The following is a 21,037-nucleotide window of genomic DNA, read 5'->3' as shown; positions in this document are numbered from 1 at the left end:
TTCTTGATGTAAACCTTTGGAGTATGGTAAAAGATATGATGATTATACCCTCCGTCGAGAGTGATCACAACCTCCTCTCGCTCACACTGTCCCATGGGTGGCTAACTGGCACAGGGAGTGGATCCGCTTGTACCCCCGCCCCGGATATGACATCGGTCTCCAACTGCAGGCGACGGCTAAAGTGGGTTAAGTTATCGCTTTCAGTGGAGAAAACTTCCATTATAAGGCAACTTCTAGCGGCAGCTCTAGATAACCTTGACTCTTTTGAGGATGGGTTGCTGGGGGTGACTGCTAGGTTCCGTAGCTAACCGAGGCCATTAGTGATCTTTTTGTTGTCCCAGCTAGTGCCAACAGGAGGAAACTCTGCCCATGGGCCAGGCAAGGCTGGTTTAACCGTAAGTGTAGGGAGGCGAAGACACTGCTCGTCGAAGCAGTCAAATCCAAATCACATACTAGGACCAGGGAGGCAAGAAGGCATTACTCTCTCTGCCAAAAGGAGTGGGAGGACCATTATTGGCAGGACCTCTTGGCTGCTAGCCGAGGGAGAGACGCCAAAGGGTTTTGGGACCTAGTGGGCAGCAGGAACCGTCCTGATGATACACTGAGGACTTGTACCATCACTGCCCAGATGTGGTTTAACCACTTCAAGACACTTTATTCTGTCGGTGAAGGCTCACTTAATGATCCTTTCATCCTTCCGCCATATACCTTGGATAGAGATATGGATTTGTTTTCTGCACGGGAGGTCACGAACATGATTAAAACCTTGACGCCTTTAAAAGCTGCTGGCCCGGATGGGTTGCCAGGGGACCTTCTTCGAGCCTATCCAAGCGAATGGGGGGGTATTGATTTCGACCCTTCTCAATGCCATTATGGAGGGAGGTTCTGTGCCTGAGTCCTGGAAAGGGGCAGAGGTAGTTCCAATTTTTAAAAAGGGTTGTCGGGATCTACCAGGGAACTACAGGCCTATAAGCCTCATAGACTCGACGCAGAAGGTGGCGGGGAAAGCAAACCTTGGGAGGATCCTCCAATGGGTGGATGACAACCACATACTATCTGATATGCAAGCTGGGTTTCGCTCAGGAACCATCGAGCAAGCGTTTAGGCTCCTGTTACTTTACTGGAAGGTGGTGGAGCTAGGCAAAGGCAGTCTTTACTTGGCCTTTATTGATCTGAAGACTGCCTTTGACCTGGTTCCTAGGGAGGAACTCTGGAGGGTGTTGTATGGTCTAGGGATGCCCCCCTACATTTTAAACCTCCTCATTAAACTGCATAATACCAACTATGCCCAGGTTAGATGGGGGCTGAATGGGGAAAAGACCGACAAGATCAGGGTTGAGAAGGGTGTCCGGCAGGGCTGTGTTCTAGCCCCCACCCTATTTTCTCTCTATGTAAATGGGGTGGTAGAGCACTTGCTTAGTGAGCCAGCAGATGCCCCCAGACTGGGTGGCGTAAAAATTCCCACATTGCTGTTCGCCGATGGCACCCTTCTCATTTCGAAAACTCCCCAAGGCCTCCAGAAGCCCCTGAACCGTTTCCAGGATTTTTGTACTACCAGAGGACTTGTAATCAATGTGGACAAAACTAAGTATTTAATCATGCACCCTCCGCGTAAAATTGGCCGCCCCCCTATCTATCCCCCTTGAAACAGTGGCAGAATTTGACTATCTGGGAATTCGTCTGAGTGATGCCATGGGCTGGACTGCCCATATCAACAAAATGACAGTTGGTCACAAAAGGGTGGGGGGCCCTCCTGAAGGAGTATAGTAACTCATCAAAACATTGTGTAGCCCCGATAATAGACATCTATAAAGCCCGAGCTGTATCCGCATCACTTTACGGAGCGGAATTATGGGGTCTAGGCAACATGGAGTCTCTGACCAAGGCAGAGAATAAGTTTATCAAGGACCTCTTTGCCATTCCGACGAGTACCCCGACAGTTCCGGTGCTAATGGATGCTGGCTGCAAATCAATTAAGGACCATGCCCGCCTCCGACCTTTACTGCTTTGGGCTCGCTTGTGGAGGGTCCCTGAGTTAAAATCCTATGCAGACGGGTTGGCTGAGGTGATGTGCTTAGACGGCTGGCAGAAGATCAAATGGCTTAGGGACATTAAACATCTGCTAGGGGACCTAGGATTGGGGTCCTGCTGGTCCGACCGCTCTGCTCCCCCAAAGGAGTCCCTAAAAAAACTATATTGGGAATGGGTTTCTGCCAAGCTCATCAGCAATCAGCGTCACTGCAACGCAACTGCAGCTTATTTGGAAATCAAAGACGTTGTTGCCTTCGATCCCTATTTGGACATTATTACCCTTGCCATGGACCGGGCTCTTTATATTAAATTTCGACTAGGGTCTTTACCCCTTGCTGATCTTCGTTCTAGGTGGAATATGTCTCAGCGGGCATCATGCTATTGTGCCTCTTGTATCGATAAACCTGAAACTGTGGCACACTTCCTTTTTGGATGCCCGGACTATGTGCGCCCCAGATCACGTTGGCTTAAACCACTTTGCAGAGAATTGGGCACTCGACAGTACTTGGTGGCCCTGCCACAGCCCCTCCCATTGTCTGTGCCGTGTCTAAATTTTTAAAATGGGCCTGGTTGATCCGACTAAAAAGACTTTCTATATCAATTTAATCCATTTTTAACTAACTTATTCTGATTAACTGCTGTTTTTATTTTCTTATTTTAAATGTAAAGTCTTTCTCACGATGTGCTGTTTTTATATTTTTTTTTTTGTAATGCTTTTATGATGTATGCATATCGAAATAAAGCAATCAACCAATTGTGGATGTGTTAACAATTGATGTGTGCACTGATGGCTGGTGGTGTGTGTGCCTGTAGAAATTGTGCACTGACGGCTGGTGGTGTGTGTGCCTGGTGAGTGATGGAGCGGTAATTTCTTCTGGTAATTTCTCAATGCAATACCCTCATGCTACCTCTAATTTACCGCTGAAAAGGTGTTGGGCCCTTCATACCATGTATACCCTTCAGGAGACTTTAATTAAACCTGAACAGTAAAATATGCAATTATTATTAAAGCCAAATAAAGAGATTTGTTGAGTATTTTAAAGGGTTTTATTTTCTAGTCAAAAGTTAAGTTTTTCTCTGACCCTTTATTCATTAGTAAAATATCAATCCGGTTACAGAATTTGGAAAACATGAAAAATAACATTAATACAGAACACATTACAGTCTGCATATAAGCATTACATGTAGGAAAGAAAATGTGGCGCAAAATATCAGTCAAAACTCTTAAAGAGTTTCTAAGAAAAATAGTCTTGCAAAGCTAATCAATAATTAAATAGTTGGCAAAAATCTCCCTTAAAGAGAAATAAATGCATAAGACAAATACATCTTTTCAGACCTAATTAATTAGTCAAAGCATAAACTTAAAGTTTAGCATCTAATTCTATCCTGATCCACTGCTGTCTGTCTGTGTCTAAAGAGGAAAACAGCCCGCTCTTCACAAGGCCTTAAAGGAATGTGGCCTGCAGTGCCAAAATATGACGTGGAAGCAAGAAACCTCCCCCTGACTCTCCTCGAACGCAAACTCTGCCCTTCAGCAATCTCCTGGGACGTTTCTCGTACCTAACCCATAGAATGAAGCAAAAAGCAGAAGTGAGCTGAAAGCCAGCCAGTGAGCAAAAAAGCAGCCAACCCCTCCTCCAGAGAGGTCATTATTTATATTCTAATTCTTGGCAGACTACACAAAGATGTTGCATCTTCAGGAAAACTTGTACGTGATTGGTCAGTCATGATGGCATTAGGTCTCACTGTCCTGACTCATTCTAAAATCCTGATTATACAAGTTTTAACAAAAGAAGCATACATGAATAAATACATTTATATTGTGGGGGGCAGAGCTAGCCGCGACGCAAGATGGCCGCGTTGTGAACGAGCTCCTCGGGGAGGCGGCTATAAATCATCCCGATCCTGCATAAAGCCAAGTGAATACGACCCAAAAAGACTGTCGATAGTTGTATAATCGCCCTAACAGCACTCAACCATAAGTGGAGCCGGCTGGCAAGCGATTTGAAGAGGTTCCGGATCACGCAGCCAAATGAGGCCTGCAACGGCCTGAAAGACGAGAAGCACCGTCCTGCCGCACTGACGCAGGCCGAGACGCAGTGCACGCAGGTCGGCCAAAGATGTGCGTGAGGGTCCGGGAGCTGGGAGCACGCCGCCGGAACGAAACAAAGGGCGCGGAAAAACCAGCACCCCCACGAGCTCCCTACGCTACGCAGTGAGTGCACAGTTGCGGATAGAGTGGGAAACCACGGCGCAGGGACCACAGACACTTGTGGAATAGGGAGGCAAGGCACAGCAGTGGTGACAGCGCTAGGGTCGAATGCCGGCTGCCGGCAATTGGGCGCCCTGGCCCCACTGTGCTGAGGTGTAGTGGGCAGAACAGACATTTAGCGCACAGTCAGACGAAAGCAGCCGGAGGGGCAGCATTGCAAGCGAAGCAGGTGAGGGCACGAAACCTAGCGCATGAGGACTGAAATGTCTGCACCACCTCCACCATTATAAAGGCCCGGCACATGAGGGTGAAAGAGTCGACTCTCCATCGGAGGCTAAGGGCGCAAAACACGGTATCGCGTAGGAGCACTCGGGCACCAGCACCGCCGCGCAGGAGGGCGATGGGGCACATGAGGTGGCGAGCTGGCAGCGATCGTGTTGGTGAACCCTGAACACTCCAATGGTGGAGGACAAACGGACTGCGGAGCCTGTTGACATATTAGCTTGGTGTATCGAGACCACACCACTGCGCTGGGAGAACGACAAATAAATCGGAAACCCACGGCTTCAAACAGTGAACTGAATAGACCTAGTCACACTAGCAATCTACCACACCTGTGGACAGCAGACGCTGAGAACGCTACCGGTCTAGGACAGAGGGAGAACTGCGAAATACCGAAAGACTGCTGAGATGGGTAAACCGGACCAGACTCAACCCAAAATTGCCTTTGAGGCCCAGAAAAAAACACAGGGACAGGCAGATAGTGACCAGCGGGTGACTCTGCCGACGGAATCGCAGCCCAGAGAACCCCATGCAGATAATGTTCAATCGATGTTTCTGTCCATTCAGACATCACTATCGAAACAAAGATGGGAAGATCGACTCGCTCACTCACAGGGTGGACCGCATGTCTGAGAGACTGGACCGTCACACAGAGAGTATAGACACGGCGGAAAGGCGAATTTCGGTGGTTGAAGACACCAGTAGCCAGCTGTCCAACAAACAAACAAACAAGGATGGACAAACAACTGGCGGCCCTGATGGCAAAGACAGAAGATTTGGAAGCCAGGTCTCGTAGGTCTAACATACGCATAATGGGAGCTGCAGAAACGACGAACACATGCCCAATGGAGCAATACGTGGAAAAACTCCTGATAACGCTCCTGGGAAGAGACACTTTCTCGGAGGTCTTTCTTATTGAAAGGGCCCATAGATCCCTGGCCCCGAAACCACCGCTGGGAACCAGACCAAGACCCATAATGGCCAAAATATTAAATTATCGGGACAGAGATGCGGCGCTTCGAAAGGCAAGAGAACTGAAAACGCTCCGTCACGAAGGAATGGACATAGCCCTATATCCGGATTTTACCCAAACAGTGCAAGAAGCGAGGAAGAAGTTCAACACGGCAAAGCAAAAGCTGTGTGAGCTACAAATCCCCTGCGCAATGCTGTACCCAGCAAGACTGAATATCACAGAAGAAGGAGCGTTGAAAATTTTCAATGAACCCAAAGATATTCTGAAATGCCTACAACTGAAAAAACCGAAGGGGGAACGTAGGAGGTCGCTGAGAGATAGACCTCAGGATAGAGGCGCTATGTCGGATGTGGAATAATTCGCCTATGGCGACTCATGGACTCCGCCAGGGCATCGTGGCAAATCTGACGGCTGTAATGCCAAAGGACTGCCGTGTCGGACATGAGACATTGATGATAAGAGACGCAGAGCGCCTAGGCTGAGCTAGGGGCGAGAAGATTGGCAACTGCACACAGTCCTGAGAACCAGCTAAGTCATGGATGGTTGATAGACATATAAGTTACTGTACAATTGTTGTTATAGACGTATTGAGCATGAGAAGCTTTGTTAGATTATGATGGGATAGGTACCCTAAAACGACATATCCCACAATTGGGTTGGAGTTCACGTGGGCAAATGCCACCTTATGTTTGCGCTTATGGCCCCCCTCCGCCCCCTAGAGCTTCACCGTCAGGGGGGGGTATAGTCAAGGCAGCTCCAGCCCACGTGTGTAACACAAAAGATATTGTTCCGGGGAGGGGAAACAGTTGGAAGGGTTGGGAATATGGCCTCGTTGAGAGGTAAGGAACGAAGTGGGAGGAGGGAGGGGAGAGGGAGAACACATAAAACTTACTGAACAGCAGAGGGCGCATGCAGAGTAAGACATCGGGGTCGAAGAGGTCAGCATAATACACACCCAAATGAGAGCAGAAGGAAAAAGTGGGATCTCCAATGGCACGTAACCTGACGCAGACTAGGCCGTTATCCCTTCTGACATGGAATGTGAGGGGGTTACAAGATCCACGTAAGATTAGGAAGGTGATGGCGTACTTAGACAGGCACTCTATTGATGTGGCTTGCTTGCAAGAGACACACCTAAACCCCCTACGAGAATGCAGGATAGGGCACATGTGGGCACAGACATATGTAGCATCGTCATACTCTAGCTATGCGTGAGGGGTCCTGCTGCTGATACGACGTGGTATCCCCTTCACACTAATAGACACAATCACTGATAGCCAAGGGAGATACGTGGTTTTGCGCGTTAATTTTGGGGGCACAGACCTTACCATAGTATCCATATACGGCCCGAATATAGACGACCCGCATTTCTTTGAATCCATATATGCCAAACTAAGAGCCCTGCAGCCGAAAAATATACTTTGGGGGGGTGACTTTAACACTTGCCTAGACCCCGCTCTAGATAGATCAACGGGCTTGGACAAACAAGGCAGACGATCAGCTAAAAAGGTTCGGGATGGGATGGAAGAATGGATGCTTGTGGATGTGTGGCGGCTGAGACACCCAGATTCCAGGGAAGGTACGTGCACCTCGCAGGCCCACAACACGTGGTCCAGGCTGGACTATTGGCTCACCACGCGGGCGGTCAACGCTTGGGTCAGGACAGTGGTGCATTTAGCTAAAAAGTTATCTGATCACTCCCAAGTAAAGCTGAGCCTCGAGCTGCCCACACATACACCGAGACAATTTACATGGCGCCTTCCACACTCTGCGCTGAAGGATCAAGTTTTCCATAGCGAACTGAAACAGGCCATTATAGATTTTTTCCAAAATAATGAGGGTACGGTGGATAGCTCCCGTACACTATGGGAGGCTTTCAAGGTCACCATTAGGGGACACTGCATTGGGAAACAGGCAGGCATACTTAAAGACATTAGGCAGCAATTAACCATGGTGGAAAGAGACATCCAAAGACTAGAAACTGAATATGCAGCCACACCAAGCCCCTCATTACAGGCCGATATAAGACAAAAAATCACCACATACCATGAGTTCCCAGATACAGAGGTGAAATACCTCTCAAAACACTATAGGGCTAGAGCATACGGAGAAGGAGGCAGGCCGGGAAGGGTGCTGTAGCAAAAGATCAGATCGACGCGCAGCAACATGCAAATAACGCACATCAAAAATGAGGATGGCGTAATGGTATGACACTCCCACCATTCTGTATTGCTTCTGGAATTTTTACTCCCAGCTATACACTACTCGGATAGCAAAGACGGGGCAGGAGATCCACGAGTACTTAGATGACATAGGTCTAGCCTGGTTTTCGGACACACATACACAGTTTCTGGATAAGTTTAAGGACGCAATAAATTTGCTCCCAAACAACAAAGCTCCAGGGCTAGACGGCCTGCCGGGCGAATTTTACCAAGAATTTAAGGATTTACTACTCCCAATTCTGGCCCACATGTATGAGGAGTCATATGAGGAAGGGATCCTCCCAGAGACGCTGAGGGAAACTTTGCTGATAGCACTTCCTAAACCTGGAAAGGATCTTACCAAATGCGAGGTTTACCACCCCCTTTCCCTTATCAATATAGATGTGAAAATCCTAGCAAAAATAATAGCCACCAGAATACAGTTACTTCTGCGTTCTCTGATACTTCCAGATCAGGCAGGCTTCATTCCCACCAGATCTACCACACAGAACATACGTACAATATTCATGATGTTCCAAAGTCTGGACCCAGAAATGCCGGCAGCAGCGGCGCTCCTTGATGCTGCTATACGGACTGAGGGTGCGCTGTTATTGGGTTCAACAGGACAGAGATCGGACGTTGCCCAACTTTCCTCTCGCGAGTTGGCCGAGGTTTAAGGAGGGGATCGTGACACATACTCAAACATCGAATTAGGACGTTATTTTATTGATCAGGACAAGGTGCACAACCTATGGATGGTGCGCCTTGTGTGGCTCTTTCTCTGTCCAGAACTAAGGTATTACCTCTATCGTAAGGTGAACGGTGAAGTCCAACTCTTCGTCCTTCTTGAATTTGAAACTCACAGACTCTATATGACTGAATCAATAGGAATTACTGCTATCATTGTTATTTCCTAAAATATTATCTTAACTTACACGTACTGCAACAGGGATTATCACACTCCTCCCATCGTCATACGACTGGCTACATTGCTGTGAAGCTACTATCTTTATCCTGCCCTGAGGAAGTCCCACCCGGGACGAAACGCGTCGGCTGTTCGTTTCTTTCTATTGGAAAATAAAGGAATCAATCAAACAAGAATTTTGGACATCACTTTTTGTACCTTTTGAATAAATTTATTGCCTCTTCACAATTGCAATGTATGGTGCACCTGTGCGTATCAATTTAGTACACGTTAAGTTCTGTATAGAACTATCACTGTGATGGCGGGTGTTTCATCAGTGTGCACATAAACCCCATTTACCAATTTACAAAGGGGAAAAAATATACTTTTGAGGTTATTGTGGATCAGGTGCATTGTTATGAAGGCTCATATCTACCATGCTTTAGTATCCTTGATGCTGCGAAGGCTTTCGATTCGGTGGAGTGGGAGTTTATGTTCACGGTCCTGATTAGAATGGGGTTCCCGCCAACATTTTAAAAATGGATAGCTATCTTATATACCGAACCCAGAACAAGAGTGCGCATTAACGGAAGCACCTCCCGTAGTATTGCCTTAAGCAATGGTGTCCGTTATCCCCTATACTTTTCACACTTGTGGTCGAACCTCTGGCCTGTAAAATCAGACAAACACCCAGAAACAGCCTTACAGTTCTCACTACGGCCTGTCGGAATTTCGCTATACGCGGACGACATGGTCTTATACACCTGCAACCCAGATACAAACTTGAACCCACTGATACGGGAATACATAAAGTATGAGCAGTATGCCGGGTTAAGTATAAATTGGGACAAATCAGTGGTGATACCGCTGACGGAGGTGACCACGCAACCTACGCTGGCATACCCACTTACCTGGGAAACGGAACCGGTGAAATATTTGGGAATATGGGTGCACCGAGACCCCGGGGTGGTAGTAAATAAAAATTATGGAGTGGCCCTGACCAAACTGGAGGAAACAGTAGAAAAGTGGATTAAGCTCCCGTTATCGATAGCTGACCGAATCGCTCTGCAGAAAATGATAATTTTACCCTGATTCCTATACCTGTTCTGGAACATTCCAGTGTGGCTCATGAATGCCTTTTTCGATAAACTACGCGCAGTGCTACAACGCCTGACATGGGCAGGGAAGCAACCACGGGTAAGCTGGAAAACGCTCATGAAGCCCTACCACCAGGGAGGCTTCGCAGCCCCTGATCTACAATTATACTATTACTGTGCACAGGCACAACATGCGCACTACTGGTTGCAACCACATACCACATGTAGCGGTGGAGACGGATAGTATCCGCCCCAAAAAGCTGACACAATTTTTTGCAGACACGGTAAGCTACTATTCAAATGAAACGATTCAAACAGTTAAATGCACATCACGGGCATGGCACACACTGGCGGTACGAGCGCAAAAACTACCCCTATATGCGCCGGCACTCCCACTGTCGAATCATCCCAAACTGTCGGTGACGTGTGAACAGAAGATGTGTAGAGAATTAGGAGACATGGGCCTCCGGATGATGAGCGCGGTATTTCCACACAACACGTTTATATTCCTACAAAGCCCAGAGCTAAGCGCCCACAACGCCATTAAAATTATTTGCATATCACAGGCTGAGAGCAGCGATTAGAGACTTGTATGATACATTCCCGCACGAAGCACCAACTCTGCTGGCCTTGCAGGTTCTATTAACTGCGCCAACACGCTCAAAATTAGTCACCAGACTGTACACGGCATCATAATATGAACAGATGGGGGACACAAATAGATCGGTACTCAGATGGGAAGAGCAGACAGACATGACTATAACGGAAGAAGACTGGGATTATAGTTGTGCACAGATGCGGTTGCTCACATCAAACTGTAACTTGCGCATCATACATTTAACATTTTTACACCAAACATGTTATACGCCAGTGAAGCTACATAAGTCCGGCCTTCGAGTCGATGACAGATGCCAGAGGTGCCTGTCACCTCGCGCCGATTTACTCCATATGGCATGAGCTTTCCCTGATCTTCTGAATTACTGGCAACAAGTGACGGCTGCACTTACACACATGTTAGCCGAACACGTACCAAACTCCCCATTAGTATGCCTGCTGGGCACACACAGGATTAAACAGGTTAGAAGACGGAAGCTGCTGGCAGTGGCGCTATTGTTGGCCAAGAGGCGTATGGCAACTAAGTGGGGCAGCAAAAGACCGCCCAGATTTAAGGACTGGGTGTCGGATATGCTATACTGTAAAGAAACAATGGGAATTTACGAGGAGCACTTAACCATTGCCCTCCAGACCAAAAGATTTCTGGCAACCATTTGTAGATTATCTGCAGACACAGCAGGGCGAAACCTGAAAGCAAGGGGTGGGGCTATGCAGACAGGCACTAGGATGAACATACACCTGGAGACGGATCCGGCTATACAATGAACCCCACGAGAGGGAGGGCCACTATCTCTACTATGCTACAACCTGGTTAAATGTGCAAGGAGAAAAAATTGAATATGTGAAATGAATATGATGAATAATCAGTAATGTACAAAGTATAATGGACTAAGAAGGTGAAAGAGTACAGTGTGAAATGCTTGATGAGATCACTAAAAATGCATTTGGTTTGAAGATCTACAATGTTAATGTACTGAAACAATCCATACATTGCATAATGAATGTATCTGTCTGCTGTTCTGGTGAATAATAAAAAGTTAAAAAAAAAATACTTTTATATTGTTTTTGCAACATTAACTAGGAAAAATGTTTCATTCAAATTCTCTTCCTTCCTTTCACAGCGCAGTAGGACGGATATATTAACTAACTGGTACATTGGCAAAATAACAAGAATGTACAGTTCAAGATGGCCTTGACTTCTTCGTGGTTTGAGGAAAGCTGCCACAGTCTGCGCATGCACTCTTTTCTGAAAATGCAAGTCATAGCCTTGCTGGATTCACAGGCAGCCATTTAATTGTAGGCCCCAAAAATAAAAAAGACACAAAGAGAATATTAATTTCATGTAAATCAGCCCATTATGTTTCCCAACTCCATACTAATACCCCTTATAAATGTTTACCTAGCCAAGCTATTGGTGTAAAGCAGCTTTTCTATTATTTATGACAACATGCAAAATAAATGTGCAATGTGCAACATAGCTTTTTCATGCTTTAGTGTAAATTTTAAGAGCACACGCAGTCAATACAGCGCACACAGCAACATGCTTTAATGTTTTAGACAGCTTTTCATGCAAAAAAGCATTTAGCCCCCTGTGTAGTGTTTGGTGCATTATTATTTCGCACACATTATAAAAAGATGTTATTAACTGAAAATGTTTATCAAAATATGCAACAAGTCAAAGTCTTTTAAGACAGAAATAGTGAATTTAGATTGCAAGGGATGAGCTGGGAAGAGAGAAACACATTCTATTAATCTTCAAAGCTAAAAAGGCCACTTTTCTCTACATTGCAAAAACACATGTTAATTCAGCAAAAGCATTTCAGACTGAATAGGCCTCACTTTCATGTTTTTCATGTGCCATGTTTTTTTAACTTGCACCAAAATGTGCGTGGCAATTTAAATGCAGTCTGTCTGAAGCACAAAAATAAAACAAGGCCTGACTGCAGATGAAATCTGCTCCATCAAAAGCATGCTCTGATGACTAGTGGTGTGTTCCAAGCGTGCACTGACGGCTGGTGGTGTGTGCCTGGTCAAAGCGTGCACTGCCGGCTGGTGGTGTGTGCCCGGTGAAAGCGTACACTGCCGACTGATGGTGTCGGTGTCTGGTGAAAGTGTGCACTGACGGTGTGGTTGTGTGTGTGGATGTGGTTCGGTGTGTGGTTGTGGTTCGGTGTGTGGTTGTGGTTCGGTGTGTGGTTGTGTGTGTGTGTGGTTGTGGTTGTGTGTGTGGTTGTGTGTGTGTGGTTGTGTGTGGGCTTGTGCTTGTGTGTGTGGTTGTGTGTGTGTGTGTCTGTGATTGTTTGTTTGTGTGTGGTTGTGTGTGTGGTGGAGTGGGAATAGTAATTTTTACCCCCCCCCCCTTATCCAACGCTTTCCCTACTGTTGCACTCACTGGAGTGGGAATAGTCATTTTTACCCTCCCACTATCCAACGCTATCCCTACTGTTGCACTCTGTGGAGTGGGAATAGTAATGTTTACCCCTACGCTATCTAACGCTTTCCCTACTGTTGCACTCTCTGGAGTGGGAATAGTCATTTTTACCCCTACGCTATCCAACGTTTTCTCTACTGTTCCCACTCTCTGGAGTGGGAATAGTAATTTTTACCCCTACGCTATCCAACGCTTTCCCTACTGTTGCACTCACTAGAGTTGTAATAGTAAATTGTACTCTCCCGCTATCATATGGTAAAAATATTGTATATTTTTGTTAATATTATGTTAATATATATATATATATATATGTATGTATTAAAAAATTAAATTGTATTTTTTTAACTTGCATTAATTAATAATTAATTTTAAGGTTATTTAAGTATTTTAAGTATGTTTACGTTAATTATATTCATTATTTCATTAATTTTCAATTAATTTTAAGACATCAAAAAATTCGATATTTTGACTAACTATATTTTTTACAACGATATTTTTGATTCGATATTATTGTACTTGCCTGTTTGTAGAAAGGAATTCGAAATTTTTGCACTCTATATTTTTTCATCGATATTTAGGTAAGTCTATATTTTGGTCATCGATATTATGTCAGTGATCTGGGGAAAAGGCCCAGCAGCGAAGGGGTCAAGCACTTTTATCAGGCCTAGGAGAGCACCGGTCTGATAGGTTAATTGGTTTTGCTAGAAGTTTTAAACTTGCATCAAACACATTTTCTCCTTGGGAGAAATGAAGTGATCTTCTTAAAACTGGTTTCTCAACATTTTAAAACCGTATTTATTTAAAAGTCAAAATAATTCATAGATGTACACATAATCAATTGGATTAATCGGTTTAAAGTCCATGTTATTCCTATCTTATATGTACATTTTTTGTTTTGAAATAAGAAAATTCTTTGTCTATTTGTTTCTGTTAAAATATACACTGATGTGTGTGTTACTCCTGGCCAATGCCCAACAAATGCAGCCATCCAACACATGTTTCGCTGTTTAAAACCACTTCTTCAGGGCTCAAAGCAAGATTTCAAGGTGACGCTGAAAAATCTTCAGATTAAAAATATGCCTTCAATTCCAGAGTCCTTGAGTTCTGCGTCCAATCAGAAATCATCAAAATCGTTTTTAACATTTTAAATATCTGAAGATTACATTCCATACTTACTCTAAAGTGCGTTACCTACTGCCCTCACTCTATAAGAATTCATATGTTTAAAATGCGGCCAATGATATTAGACTGAGCCTTGCACCAAAAAAGAAACCTCCTCGAGCCATGTTCTAACTACGAGAAGTATTTTTTATTTCTCCTAACTTTTCAGACATTGCCTGTGTTCTACATTGTACGACACCCATGTAATTTGAGAAAAGTTCATAAATTAATCTGAACATAGTATTTTCTACTGGAATAATACACTTCCTGTACAAAACCTATGCTAGACATCATGCATGCACCTATGCACTATGGTGCAAAGGTGTGTACGTTGCACTAGGACCCCTAATGGAGCACCAGCGCTGAGAATGAAAGTAGCAACAACATATCTTGGCAGATATGGGGCTGTCCTGCACTCTCCCCCTAGTACAATGTGGCTCAGCAACTTTGACTTTTGTACTGTGTTGCCCTATAAATTGGTAAACCTCCCTGTATGAGTGACCTTTACTGTGCACTAGGAGTCATTGATCTGTTCTGTATCCCTCTTTCTCTTCTCAGGATGCTGTCGTTACATGCTCGGCACCGTATCCATCCCTCGCTGGGCTCTGCTCGCCGCACCATTGGGGATCCTTCTGCTGGTGGCCGCCCTCGCAGGAATGTTGGGTAAAGTATTTCACCAGTTCTTTCAAGGCACAGGAATTATTACCAAATACTGCATATGTGGAGGTTTATCAGAACCAGGGGCACTGGGATTATGCGACAACTGAGCACCAAAATATGCAGCAGAGTTGACTAAATTATGCGGCGTGAAAAGCTGACTTATGTGGCACATTTTTTATAGTACTCAGTATTTTGTCATTTTTACACATAGTAATACTGCCTGGGCAAAGATTTCACCTCATTAGTGTCGGTTTTCCTATTAAATACAGCATTAATAAAAATTAAAGATGACCGTTTAGCCTTTGCGAAGGACTTTCCACTGGGAGTGAACATATGCAGCCACGTGTTTACTAACTTTTGATCTGCTTGATCTATAAACATTTTTTTTGTTAAAATCTGCAGATAATGCAGCAGATGATGGATTATGTGGCAAATACAGCAAATCAATAATGCGAAAAAGCCACGGCCGCAGATTCGCATCATTCCAGTGGCCCTGGCCATAACTATTCCACGTCGGGATATTCATTTCACCATAGAGGGGCTGGCGACCCGTGTGAGGTCCCCAAAGTGCAGACAAAGTGATTAACATCATCCTGATTATGCACATGGGAGGAGGCACTTCATTCTAATTATGCAGCAACCTAGTACCCTCCAATGGCATCCACACAACGGCTGCCAGTAATATGTGTGAAACCCTCTGAGGGTTTGATTGCTAGTTTTATCATTTCTTTGAAGGATGCAGTTTACATTCCTTATTAACTGAGTAAAAAAGTGGAGTATTATTTTATTATTACCCTACATATTCTGTGGAGTTCAGATGAGTTATCTCTGCCCATTCAGGGCAGCATAATATATTTTCCCCTGGGAGGCATTTTATATCCTTTAAACACATATTCATATTTAAGGATAATAACTGGCTTGGAGAAGCTGGAGAGCCAATGCAAATTAGCCTACAATAACTTCAGGACGGGAAAAGTTAAGTTTCTAAAAGTAAATTTTCCTTATTATTCATTATAAGACAGCTTTAACAATTGACGTGGACTTTTTATAGCTGCAAGAGAGTACATATTTTTGTAAGATCTCCTCCCAAATTATTGGAGTGATGATGCTGGTTTTTCAACTCCAAAGTACTCTGGCCCTGCTGACCAAGCCCCATTGCATGTCTTGTGACCCTTGTAGTGTAAGTACAATGGGCTAATCCCTGATTTGCTTATTTAACTTACCAAGATTCCCTACTATATGGTACAACGTGTACCCAGGGCTATAGTAAGTTAAATATCACTAGTGGCCTGCAGCACCTATTGTGCAACTACTGCAGTGGAAAAGTGAAAACATGGCTTTAGGTCTGACCTAGCATCCTAGTTGGGCAGCTTTTGAACTGCCAACCCAACTTGGCAAAATGAACCCTTTTGAAAAGTCAAAACCTTCTTTTTAAAAATGTATAAGTCCTCTCAGGAAGGCCTTATTAGCCCCGAAGGCAAAATATTAAAAAGGACAAGTTTCTTTGGTGTTAAACATGTCCTGACAGTGAAAACTCAAAATATTTTTTTTCGCTGTAGTAAGGCCGGTCACCTCGTTTGCTAAAAATAAGTTTCACTATCCAATGTGGTAAGTGCAAACTTCCATTTGGGACAGCCAAATATAGAACTCCAAGATATTAAATGAAGTGTTTCAATAAAACTGACTCATTGCTGAAGTCAAATATAGAGTAATTTAATAGTAAGGTGACTTTAGAAAGTCACCACTTTCTTGCCCTAAACTTCCAGTAGCCACTTCTGATTATCTACTGCAATTGTCACCTTAGACCGACTGCTGACTTCCTACCAGGAGGTGTGAAGTGCTTTCAGGAACACGAAAGAAAAAGTCTGATAATGGGAGGAGCCTGCCCACCCCTTTGCGTAGATAGACAGGTGGGCATCTCTCCCAAACATGGGATTACCTATTGCAGAACTGGTTCCCTAGCAGGAACCAAGGGTGGGGCTCTAGCTATGATCCAGGGAAGAAGGGTCCCAACAGCTGGGATTTGGGATGGGAGATTCACTGTGGGATTGGTTAGTGCCAACCCCTACAGGAAATGATTTAAAAGTGGGTAGGATTGCCCTGTGGAAATTGTTGCCCCATTAGCTAGGAAGTCCGCTTTAGCCGCAAAGTCGATATTGCTATAAAATTTGCACTTCTGGCTACCAGCCCAAGAATATACCTGGGCGCTGAAAGAATAGAAGGACTGCACCTGCTGTACCTATGGAACTCGGAAAGAAAAGCTGCACCTAGTAATACTGCACCTGTTGCACCTACTGAACAAACACAGGATTTCAGAAAGAGCCGGGCTGCTCCTGCTGTTGAACCCACCGCAAAAGACCTCAAGGGCTGGACCTGCTCTCACTTGTCTCAAAGGACCAGTGAGTGGACTCCAAAGGCTAGTGAAGCTTTAGTGCCACAAAAGGTAAACAAGCCTGTACCTGCGAAGTGGCCAGCTGACCAATAGCTACCGGACCTGACCTAGACTCCACTGGTGTACCCCATGAGATAGTCCTGGTCCCTAGGGGTATCTCCCCGATCATGTACCCTTGGCTGGGGCTAGAGTGTACTCTTTCTCCCTCAAGAACTGCAACTTGCAAGCCAAAGGAAAAAGCTAAAGTTTTTGGAAACAGTCCGAGGCTCATAGTCTCCCACTATTTGCCGGGACATGGGTAGCCTCAAATGTCATCAAGGACCAAGGCTCTCCATTGGACAGTTGACATAACCTATTCTTTGAAGTCGAGCCTAGCGCTGGCCTCTACCTGCAGAGAACCCCACCGACCTCACTGTTGACGAGAAAAAGAACCCGGAAAGTTTTTAAGTGTAAAGGTAAAATTTTGACTGTGGCAAGCCCGGCACATGCGTCCTACCCTGACTTCCATTGCGATCGGCCTGAAACTTTGCCCCATGACCATCAATTTTGAGACTCATAGACAAATGGTGAGAGTGAAAAGCAGTGAATGACAAACTGTAAAAAAAGTTTTAGAATGAAAAGCAGTGACTGATGAATATCGGGCCTTTAACAAGGAAGCGGGTCTTTAATTGCCAGTGTAGCCCAGCTACGGAGTGCTACAAGGCTATTAGAACATTCTGCCACTAGAGGGCAGAATGTTCTAACAAATAAAACAAAGGTCTCCCGGAACCCGAGGAGTTTAAATCCCCACGGGCTCCGTGAGGCCTTTGTGAAAACATTAGAATGTTGCTTTGCGGGCCTTTACTGGCCTGTAGAAGCACGGAGCACTCCATTGTCTTCAATGGAGTGCTCCACATTCCAATGTTCTAATATGCTTGGTGGGTCCCCGGTGGTGCCGCCAAGCATATTGCAGCCTCAGGACTGCTGCGCAACCGCCAGGGAACGGTGGTACCCGGCAGTTGCAGCAGTTGCAGTGATCCGAGGGCGGCACGACCACCCTAGTTTTAATAGGGCAGTTGGGAAACTGCTACCGTTATTCTAACAACCCAACTCGTAATAAGGCCCTGAGATAGATTGCCTGATTCACAAAGGTAAATTGACATTTGCAGATCTACTCCCACACTTAGGTGTAACTCTCATCTTTTTTACTATTCGCTATTTACCTCCAGGTGTAGTAGACTTACTTCTCTACATCCACTCCAATAACGGGGGTGGAGCCTCCTACATCTGAATTTACAAGCGTAAGATTACTATTGGTAATTTTCCATCTGTTGGTGGAGATCTTCACCACTGGGGCAGAGAACTTCCTACAGGAAGAAATCGCGACATTTAATGAAGTTTAACTAGTTAGAATTACGTTAATGTATATTATAAAATACGAATTATCTTCCTACTGAGACACTGACGGACTACATTTTAGAAGAAACTTAAAGATTGTGTCCAAGTATTCTGAGACGGACTGCTGCTGCCAGGACTCTGTGAGAAGCCCTCACGCTTGTTTTGAACCTTTACTTGGCTGTGCAACCTGCCCACCCGCCTCCCGACCCCTGTTACATCTTGGGGTGAGGCCGCCGAGCGGAGCGCGGTGCTGGGGAGGGGAAAAAACTACATTGCCCACCATCCTTTGCGGCGCAACCTGCGTCAATCGCGCGCCAGGAGGCGTTTAAATCCACAGGCACCCCGGTCGAGTGGGGGAAGTATTCTGAGACGGACTGCTGCTGCCAGGACTCTGTGAGAAGCCCTCACGCTTGTTTTGAACCTTTACTTGGCTGTGCAACCTGCCCACCCGCCTCCCGCCGCCCGACCCCTGTTACATCTTGGGGTGAGGCCGCCGAGCGGAGCGCGGTGCTGGGGAGGGGAAAAAACTACATTGCCCACCATCCTTTGCGGCGCAACCTGCGTCAATCGCGCGCCAGGAGGCGTTTAAATCCACAGGCACCCCCGTCTCGCGGGACGCCGGGCAAAGCCCGGGCCAAGGGCGGGCCCGTTTAAGCCCGTTCAAGACCGGGTAAGACTGGACTGGGCTACCCCATTGACACTTTGTGGTTGCTATCATTAAGTGGACATATGCTTGATATTTTACTGTTGTGGTCTGTATACATACTGTTGTAACGTCTACTATTGCTTATAGTCTAGCATATAGTAACCATGTCACCCAGGAACACCAGAAGCACTAAACCATCCCGTGCAGCCCAAAAAACAGGCCCCATTGACCAGTTCATTGCGAAAGCCAACGACGCAATTAACCAAGGTGTATTACTGTTAGAAAGGAGGGTCTCCCAAGATCTTGCTTTAGCCAGGCGATCCTCTTTGGGATTACTGGCTACAGCTAAAACCCCCCAACGTAACCCTGACCCCGGAACTCCATTAGTTACCATCATGGCTCCGGGAACGGTGGACCTATCAGTGACTATAGACCTTTCTGCTACCCAACTATCACTCCCCTCTCCTTCACGTTTAGCTCTATCACTTGAGAGAACACCACCCCTCTTTACGATTCCCACCCAGGAGGATTTTCCCTCACCTAATACTAGGGGGCAGTGGGAAGGGGCGATCCCAAAAAACAGAAGGGAACATAAAATGAACCATCATTCGCCTCAGGTTATCTCTCCCAGCCAATCCACGGTTCAGCCCGCTACAGTCGACCAAGCTATTAGCCATTTATCGCCACTTCAACAACAGGTGATTGCTAACACGGCTGATATGTCAAATTCTTCAACCAATACTAATAATTCTTCCATCAGTAGCAACATGGGTGATGACAACTCGCAATTGTTGGCTTCGTTACAGTCACTAATCAAACTTCACTTGAAACCCATTGAAATTGCACTACAAAACATAGAAAAAACATTAGCATCATTATTATCTAATTCAAACTCCAAGAATAACCCAACTCCAGCTCCTACTCCCTTAGAGGCCCAAACCTCAGCAACAACGCGCGTAAGCACGAATAAAGCAGGGCCCTCTACAACTCATCACTCCCTCCAACAGCATAAGCATGTAACTATCATAACTCAGCCGAAACAAAAATCCACGATCCCGAGCACGCAACAAGCGCAACCCCCAGTACCCACAAAAGGGTCCGTTTCTAATCCACCTTTATCAGCACAATTATTGTCTTCAGTGCCAACAAACCCGCACCCACACGCAACAAATCCGCCAAGGACACCTGCCACAAAAAACGCAGCCTACAACACTAAACAACATGGTCGTCGCCCAGCACACCTTCCACCTGAGGCAACGCCATACACTATTATTATGACTGGGGTTCCTGAGTTGCATTTAAACTCAGAGGAGCCAGGATGGTCTTTAAAGAATAAAGTCCTACACTGGCTATCGACCAATAGGCCCCTTCCCCCATACGCCAACAACAGAGTCACATCTGTCCGCAGGGTCCCTTGGGTGGGAAAGGAGTCAAAGACAATCTCCGGGGACTGTGTTATAATTACTTTTGAAGACCCCCAAACGGTTGAATATATTTCGTCAATCGGGGGTTCCCAAACGTCCCTGGAAGGTATAGACACCAAAAGATTAGCTTACTTCTATCCTCCAGCAAAAAGTTTTGTATCAGGTCCAGAATGGAACTGGACCCAGGTTGGGACCTGGAACAGAAAACCAGACTGGGTTCCACGGGTGGGATACGGAGCCGGAGATAAGAGGCCATCTCATGATTGGAGAGGTATTCCTATGTATAATAGATTCGATTGCCTTGAGATGGTGGATTGACCACCATCGATCAACATCCAGGTAAAAAACAACTCCTCTATTTCAGGTCCTCCATCCCCTATAGCACTGACACCTTTATCTCCCCTAACTCCACCTCCTAGACTACCGATACCCCCTTCCCCTGTAGAGCCTAAGGACCCAAATGATATTCTGTCACAACATAATGTGAAGGTTTTGCAACGATGTGATATTGCAGCCAACCACTCTTCCGTCCATGCACAGCCCATAATAAAAATAAGAACACCACGTTTGAAACACGTAACAGTACCATCTTTGCGGGTATCCGTACTATTTTGGAACGTAGCTGGACTTC

General features: G+C 45.6%; 1 protein-coding gene across 1 annotated transcript in view; it reads left to right on the top strand.

Annotated features, from left to right (window-relative positions):
• LOC144769966 (natural killer cells antigen CD94-like) overlaps positions 1-21,037 on the top strand; it is a 76,316-nt gene that overhangs the window by 5,227 nt on the left and 50,052 nt on the right. Inside the window, exon 3 of the mRNA XM_078654163.1 lies at positions 14,466-14,570. Within this exon, the coding sequence (XP_078510289.1) occupies positions 14,466-14,570 (105 nt within the window). The remainder of the gene's footprint in view (positions 1-14,465; positions 14,571-21,037) is intronic.

The sequence above is a fragment of the Lissotriton helveticus genome, chromosome 7 (assembly GCF_964261635.1).
Source record: "Lissotriton helveticus chromosome 7, aLisHel1.1, whole genome shotgun sequence".
NCBI classification, from domain to species: domain Eukaryota; kingdom Metazoa; phylum Chordata; class Amphibia; order Caudata; family Salamandridae; genus Lissotriton; species Lissotriton helveticus.
This window is presented reverse-complemented; position numbering and strand designations above follow the sequence as displayed.